General features: G+C 34.5%; 1 protein-coding gene and 1 long non-coding RNA gene across 2 annotated transcripts; one reads left to right on the forward strand and one right to left on the reverse strand.

The window, feature by feature from the left end:
• Window positions 1-2,859: 2,859 nt before the first annotated feature.
• On the reverse strand, window positions 2,860-4,407 carry LOC148623484 (uncharacterized). Its single transcript, XM_088571136.1, has 2 exons — window positions 4,261-4,407; window positions 2,860-3,893 (listed from the first exon to the last, which is right to left on the reverse strand). Exons 1-2 carry the CDS (start codon window positions 4,393-4,395, stop codon window positions 3,366-3,368), a joined length of 663 nt encoding a protein of 220 aa, XP_088427262.1. The 5' UTR covers window positions 4,396-4,407; the 3' UTR covers window positions 2,860-3,365.
• A 3,285-nt stretch (window positions 4,408-7,692) lies between these two features.
• On the forward strand, window positions 7,693-8,732 carry LOC148623485 (uncharacterized). The gene is made up of 2 exons (XR_015919446.1): window positions 7,693-7,962; window positions 8,117-8,732. It is a non-coding gene; the product is annotated as an uncharacterized LOC148623485 (long non-coding RNA).
• The last annotated feature ends 4 nt before the right edge of the window (window positions 8,733-8,736 follow it).

Here is an 8,736-nt window from a genome sequence, read left to right on the forward strand (position 1 = left end):
ATAAACAAAATAAGTTGAATCCTTTTTATGGCGCCGCGTCGTCGTCATCGTCGTCATCGGCGGCTTCTGGAGACACTTCGTTCTCGTGCGATAACTTTAGTTGTGGTCGACCAATTGTTATGAAATTTGGGTATGATTTTACTCACCACTAAAAGAAGGTTTTATTAAATTTGCAGTTTGTGGCCCCTACCGTTTTAGAATAAGGGACCAAAAAGGCTGAAAATAGGTGTTCTATTAAAACCCACGAAGAATGTATGTTTTTCCTCTGATTTTAATAATTCTTTTATAATTTGTGTTCTTGCTTAATTCTGGTAACAAATATATCAGCAGATTTGATGTGTTTTGGGCCTTTTCACGCTATAAGGGGTCAAAGTTGGACAATGCCCAAAAAAAACTTTTTCGAGCTATAGCCATCACTTGGCGCCCGTCGTCGTCGTCAACAATTTTTCAAAACTTCATCTGAAACTACTTGACCAATTGAACCAAACTTAGTATAAATGTTCCTTCGGGTATCCTGCATAGAACTGTTGTGGGGATTTTTGATCCGTCGAAAAACGTGGCCGCCGTTACTAAAAATAGAACGTAGGGGTCAGACAGTAGTTTTTCGCATATATCTCCAAAACCGTTAGGTTTAGCCAAATTCTGACTGGAGTACAAGTGTTCAGCATAATGAGATCTATCTGTGGTCAAATTTTGATATGTTAAGCCATGTTTTTTTTTGTATTTTGAATGTTATTTCTTTCAAAAATCTTCTCCTCTGACAACCACCTGACCAATTGAAACCAAACTTGGTATGAATGTTTCTTGGGGTATCGTGCATAGAACTGATGTAAGGATTCTTGGTCCGTTGAAAAACATTGCTGCCGTTACTAAAAATAGAACATAGGGGTCAGACAGTAGTTTTTCGCATTTATCTCCAAAACCGTTAGGCTTAGCCGAGTTCTGACGTGGGGTAAAAGTGTTCAGCATGCTGAGATCTATCTGTGGTCAAAATTTGGTGAAATATCTGTTGACCTATATTGGAGTTATTGCCCTTTTTGGACGTTATGTGCTGTTTTTAATGTTATTATTTTGAAAAATCTTCTCAGAAACTGCTCTACCGAATTCAATGAAAGTTGGTATTTTTTTTGTTTTAAAGGGCATCCATAACAAAATGACCGTTTGGATTTTTGATCTGTTATAAAGCATGGCCGCTGTTACTAAAAATTGAAGATTGGGGTCAGGCAGCAAATTTTTGCATGTATCTTCAAAACGGTTAGGTTTAACCAAAATCTGACATGGGGTAAAATTATTCAGCATAAGGAGATCTATTTGTGGTCAAATTTTTGTTGACCCCAGTTGGAGTTATTGCCCTTTTTGGACGTTTTTTTTTCTGTTTATGATGTTATTGCTTTAAAAAATCTTCTCAGAAACTGCTCTACAGAATTTAATGAAAGTTGACATTTTTGTTGATAGGGTATCCTTAACGAAATGACAGATTTTTGATTGCGGAAAAAAAACATGGCTGCCGTTTCTAAAAATAGAACAATGGGGTCAGGTAGAAGATTTTAGCATACATCTCAAAATCTGTTAGGTTTAGCCAATAGCTTTCAATTGCTGAAATGGTCTTACAAATGTGTCCAATGAATCAAATGGAGTCAAAATTGTCTGACAACTCCTTGTTAGAGTTATTGCCCTTAAAAGGCAACAGTTGAACCAGGTGGGTGATTCAGGCTCCTGGGAACCTCTTGTTAAATTTCTGGTCCTATTTCGAAAAATAATGGTTTCTGAATCATTATAAAAATCCTGGCCTGCTGTTTTCACTCAGATTCCAGATATTTCTTAATACCGGTTTTCGAGTTATAAGGAGTCAAAGGGGACACACCCCAAAAACGACTTTATAATTTTTGGTCCGATTTCGATTTTTTTTATTCCTATTTGCGTTTTTCAAAAAGATATCAGTTATCTCAGGTCTTAGTATTGTAAGAGCTATTTGAATATTCAAGTGAAGACCGAATTCATGTGACATCAACTCATTTGAATACCTAAAGATAGTCCTGTATATATTGACGCCTATAGATATCCAAATTATTTGAAAGTGGCCTACCTTTATTGTGTAGCCTGAACATGTGGCTTTTTGTTTATATTTACATTTATAATTAATATAATCTTTTTTTTTTTCATTTTCTCAGTACCTTTTAGTGTTGGGTCTGGTTTTTGATGGTGTCTGGGGTCAGGATATTAACTTGTTTAGGTCACTTGGCCGAATGCTATTGCCATCACTTGGCGTCGGTCGTCGTTAACAATTTTCAAAACTCTTCTCTGATACTACTTGACCAACTAGAACCAAACTTGGTATGAATGTTCCTTGGGGTAACCTGCATAGAACTGATTTTTGGATTTTTGATGCATCGGAAAACATAGCCGTCCTTACTACACATAGTACATAGGGGTCAGACAGTCGTTTTTCGCATATATCTCCAAATAAAAATGTTAGGTTTTGCCAAATTCTGACGTGAGTAAAAGTGTTCTGCATAATGAGATCTATCAGTGGTCAAATTTTCGTTTTAATCGGATAAGCCATGTTGGAGTTGTCCTTTTTTCGACGTTTTTTCGCTATTTTAATGTTATTTCTTCAAAAAAAAATCTTCTCCTCTGTCACTACCTGACCAATTAGAATTAAAGTTTCTTCAATAATAGTGTTATCCTACATGGAACTGATATTAGGATTTTTGATTCGTCGAAAAACATGACCGCCTTTACTCAAAATAGAACATAGGGGGTCAGAACATAGCGAAGTGCAATAAACAAAATATGCATATGGAAAATTTATGTTATTTTTCAATAGACAACATTTTAATCATAGACAATTCTTATAAATTAATTTTAAACATATTTTTATTTTCAAACATGAAAAAAGTAGCTCTGAATTTATCTGAATAGGGGCGTGTCAACATTTTTTATCCATTCAGATATAACAAAATTATTTTAACCAATCAGATTACAGTATTTATCTCAAATTAATTTATATATAAAAAGATACTAATTTTTAATCATATAGAACAGTCGTTTTTCTTGCGTGAATTTTTTAGTTCTTATGTGTTGTATGATTTGTCCTTTGTGTGTTGTCTTTTTGGTGTTCCCGGTGTTTTTCTCACCCAGAGATTTCCCCTCGCTTGTTCCATCTTCTTAAATTATATAACATTAATATTTATCAAGTAACATAGTCAGATATGTTACTGTATAAAACCGTTACTTCACGAATCCAATATATCTAATCCATAATGTTTTTGATGGGTCCAGGAATGCAGTAAGCTTAGATTAATAGTATAGTTTACTGTGTCTTTAAAACATGTGATTTGACATACAGAGAAAAAAAAAAAACTTTATTGTTTCTTGATGTACGGAAATGTCTGAGGGCTATTCGGTTTTATAATGTTGTGGTAGTCATCAATAGTCTGTTGTATTGAGTCAGCATACTTGGTAATTACTTGGTAACCAAGCTCAGGAAATTGATTCGTGAGCAGTTGGGTTTCGGTCTGCCTCCCCACAGGAGAACTCAGTGCTACATCTACCGAAAGATGACTCGGTTGTTGGTTATCTGTGTGTTTCTTCACGACCGGAGAACACAATAAATCATCAAATGTTAATGTTGTATTGTCCAAATGGCATATGCATGTAGACTTACTGTCAGACAGCTCAACCCCACACACGTTTCTTGTCTTGGCTACAATACAGTCATCAGAAGACTCGCATAACGATATTTCCGAGGGGTGTTCTTCTAGTGAACTGCATGAGCTAAGTACAGAAGATGCCGATACGTATAGATCAGATTGTGAGGAACAATCGATATCTTCGTTGGCTTTTTCGAGTATTATAAGTTGTTGACTTTGATCTTGAAAGTTTATATTTTCCTGCAAGAAAAAGTTGGTAAAAGCCATACGAAATTGCCCACAAACAGAGATACACATTACCATTTTTTTTACATTTTATGCTTTGATTGAACTTCCCAAAGTGGCGTTTTACTTCAAATCCATCAAAATGATGGGCGTGATCACGTGCTTCCATGTTGTCGACCTAGCACTTACAGTTAACAGGTGTGCGTATATATTTACAATTGAGCTATCCAGACTTATAAGCACATGACTCAGTGATGGATCCCGAATTTCCGGATAGGGGGCACTGACTGACCTGAGAGGGCCACTTCAGTGATTCTCTATATAATCAACCAAAATCTTCGAACATAGATTATGTGTTGAAACTTAAGTAATTTCGATTTACCTGCGGATTTAGATTTTCATCAACTTTCGATTTCCGTCTTCTAAAGAAATGAATTGCAACTCCAAGAGTCAATCCAGTCAGTAATGTTAAAGTCACATACGTTACCAATCGACTTTGTCTAACACCAAGCCCCATTTGTTGTTCATCATTGACGTTCTACGTAAAATGACGCCGTACTTTCGCGGTTTTGTTTTTCATACTTCGTAACTGTTATGTGTTTACAAATGTAGCGAGACATACAATGAATACGAATACTTTATTTATATTCATACTTTAACAGTCAAATTAAAAATTGTCAGTAATAAATAAAACGAGTTTTAAGCTGTTAAGTAGACATAACCACCTTGGCTATAGTAGATCCCCCAACAATAAAACGTGTAATTATGGGAATTGAGGATTCAAACGTATTGCAGAAAAAAGATCAGACTGAACTACGTTCTTTCTATTGGATAAGATTATCTATAAAGTCAGCTTCATAAGATTGAAGGAATAGGTCAGCGAGTAGCGGAGCACATTTTCCCCCTATTGGAATGCCGATCGTTTGTCGAAAACACGTCCACCATTCTAGACAAATTTGTTGTCGATAAAAAAATTCCAGCATTTTGACAATTTCTTCGGTACATTTAGAAGATGATTTGGAATGGTATTTTTTTTTTAATTAAGTATGAAGAATCACTGCCAAGTAATACGTACTTATATCGAGGTGTTCCATTTTTTTAGAGTAACAACGTTGTATAATACTTTTTGAGTCGGGATTTTAACTGAGCATCTTGAACAGTAGGCGTTCATCGCGTTTCGATTTCCGTCTTCGAAAGAAATGAATTGCAACTCCAAGGGTCAAGCTAGCCAGTAATGTTAACCCATTCAGTACCACAGCACATATTTCATTTTTTTCTCTTCAGTGCCACGGCTTGTTTTTTTCACTTTCAAACATCTCTTACAAATCGACTTTGTCTAACACCAAGCCCAATGGTATACAGAGTTTAAAATCATAGGTATTGGTGTTAAATTCCGATAATAATCTATGGAGAGTTCCCAGATCTTTCGAATTTTTCAGGATCAACATTGCATTGATACTATTAAGACAAAACTCAGTTACACATCGGTGCTTCAAGAGCAGTCAGTAAACAAGAGACTTCCAGGCGCCTGGTCCAATGTTTGTCTTTAAAGGGCAATAATTCTTAGCAAGGAGTTGGCTGACAACTTTGACCTAATAAAGCCTAATTGAAGGCTGTATCATAGGGATCGTTTCATCAATTGAAAATTTTATTTCTGTCTATTATAGTTTTAAAGATATTAGCTGAAAACTGCAAGAAAAAAAATCATTTTTCGCATGTCAAGGGCAATAACTCTAAAAAGGAGTAGTCCTACAACTTTGAACCAGTCGTGACATTTATTATAAGTATCATTTCATCACCTATCTCTAATAATTTTCAAGATATTGGCAAAAAAAAAATGTATACTTTTTCGCCTTCCAATGGCAATAACTGTAACAAGGAGTCTTCTTACAATTTGACCCAAAAGAGATTTTAGTAGGACTTATCACAGGATTATTTCATCAATTGAAAGATTTTTTTGTATCTTTATAGTTTTCAAGATATTGCTTAAACTACAAAAAAGTTTTCACCTATAAAGGGCAATAACTGTAACAAGGCTTCACCCAACAACTTTGACCCAGTGTAGACTTTTGAAGGCATTATCATAAGGATCATTTCACCAATTAAAAGTGTTTCTTTTTTTTTTTAATCTATTATAGTTTTCAAGATATTGGCTGAAAACTTGAATGGTACTGAACAATGTTTGAAAATATTCTGACCATAATGAAAGTGGTCTATGAACTTTCAAATTTATATTTAGATATATGAAAAGAATCCAATTTTACACAAAAAATGCATATATTTCACCCTTTTTGTCCTTCAATCCTAACGTCTCACTAACCACTTCTAACGTTTCCATTACTTTACATGTTAAAAAAATAATTTTCTAAGTCTCACTGTGAATTCCCAGGACAAATGACATCTTAAAGTTGCATACCGTTGCGAAGCTTGGAAAGTAAGGCTTCCAAAATCATTATGCTAATGGTACGATGATAGTAGAAATTCTTCACAAAATTTACTTGAATAAATAATACTGAAAATCCACATTTTTACCTGTTCTGCTAATTGACAGCATAGAGGCAAATTACTCACACATGTAAACAATATTCATACACCTTTGTATTTAATTACATATATGATTTTAAAGTACATATTCTTAGCTTTATTTTGACTACTTTTAATCTAATACACACAAATAATGCACTTACACTGCATATGTCTAGGTTCAGTGTGTTTTTGGTACTACATAGGGGTGGGGGGGGTGTGGCCATTTGACCCGGAAGTGGTTAGTGAGACCTTAAAAGTTAGGAGTCATTACCCTTTATTACTTTTGTGGTGTGGAACTAATAACAAAAAAGACCCATACACTTAAAATTAAGTTATCATCCTGAAACCAGAAGAAATTTTGTTTTTGGTCCCTATTCATTTAAAGATCAGGTAATCTCCCCCCCCCCAACTAAAAAAAGAAAGTAATCATTAAGGTTATAATCCAGAAAGTTAATCAAACCTTATGTTCATGGTATGAAGTCTAATAGTACAATTTTATAGAGATCCATATACTTTTACACTACTTATTGTCAGGTTATCAGGCTTGTTTATGCCTCCTTCGTTGCCCATATTTACTAAAAGGTTCTTAGGTCACAACCCCCAAAATCAATACCACCTTTCTTTTGTGGTATGAACCATTATGGTTCCATACACTTGTACTCAAGCTATTGTCCCAGAATCAAAAGTCCAATGACAGCTTGATATCATTATATATGAGCCACATGAAGTTGCACATGTTGTTGTGCTATGCATACCCCTACTCATACAGGAAGTCATATTTTTCTATCATTCCAGCTATTGAAAAATGGCAAAGTCCCACAAAACAGGAAGTGGATATTGGACAGTTCCCAAAATTCTTACAATATATCCCACACTTTCACGAATAAAGTAACATACCAAATTTGAAAGCAATCCATCCATTGAGAGGGAGCATAGATGTTTTTAGACAAAAATTTTCTCTGAATTTATTATGGACCTCCATATATAAATAATTTATGGAGCTCATGAAAATGAATTATGGATGTCCTAAAATCTTATAGTTGTAATTGATATGACCACAATATTTTTAGGTTGTTAAAAATTCTGTATTGCTTTGAAAGATTCTGGTATTATGTATGAGCTGTGATATTAGAATTCCATACCCAGGGGCTGAAGGAATATTGCCAAAGACAAATTTTATTGAAAATCGACAACTTTCAAATGAGACAAGACCGTGTTTGTTGTTTAGCTTAGTTATGAGTCTTACTCCTTCATCAGTCTCTAATAGTAAGAAATATATGAGTGTAACAAACTTCAGTTAATTGTCGTTTACATTTTTTCCATACAGGACTATTTAAACTATCCTAGCTTTAAATACCACTAACACCGGTAAATCGAATCAAGTAGACCTTTTGTGAAATCACGAGATTGTACACGTATAGAAATTTAACAGGTGAGTTTTATATCAGTCGGCACATGGTCATTGAGTGAAGCATTGAGTTTGGTAAAGTAGCAGTGGGGAATTATAATTGTCAATTCAGGACATGGATATCCCTAGGCTAATGTTTACAATACTCAGGTAAGTTAATAATTAATTTTATATGGTAAATTATAGTCTATTTTGCTGTCGAGATGATATTTCTTGCTCGCGGTCCAGAATGTACGAGAAATTGCCATATTATGCAAAGGTATAGATGTTGTAAGTAATTTTTGGGTTCAATGTCTATTTACAGGGGTTTTTAGACCCGGTTTTGGTGTGCGAGAAGCGTCGACCTGTCGGTGATAAAATGGTTATCAACCTGATGTTTCCGAGATGGTGTAAGAACGACTAGAGTCGGTGAAGTAATGTCGGTGATTAAAAAAAACCGTTGGAAAGCTAGGAATTTATTATTTTTGGAGCACAAAGTCCGTTATATTAATTTGTAAAGTAACCGAGAAGTCCGTGCTAGATATGTTCGTTTAACCAGTCATGGCTTACTGAATACAGCATTATAGTGAAATATATATCATCTGGTGTTCTCTTCGTCAATATAGAAATCTACAAAAAATGTGTGAAATTAGTCTATATTTCGTCCAGTTATAATTATAACAAAAGTCCAAGGGAAACAACCCATTTCATTCGTTAATTTTACAGTACATGCAACGTTCGACCTTACCGGGAGGTGTGCAGAAAAATGGTGGTGTGTTGAGACTGCGAATCATTTAGTTTATGTGTTTATTTCATTCCATTATATTTAGTTCTGTCTCGTGCGTGTATATTTAGTTACATTTATGTTTATTCATTTCATGATGTCATTTATCTTGAATTTTACTTTAGTTTGTTTTGTTTATTAAATTTATGTTTTTACATTTT

The sequence above is a fragment of the Perna viridis genome, chromosome 2 (assembly GCF_037379345.1).
Source record: "Perna viridis isolate PV_CMFRI_1.1 ecotype Kerala chromosome 2, ASM3737934v1, whole genome shotgun sequence".
Lineage (NCBI taxonomy): Eukaryota > Metazoa > Mollusca > Bivalvia > Mytilida > Mytilidae > Perna > Perna viridis.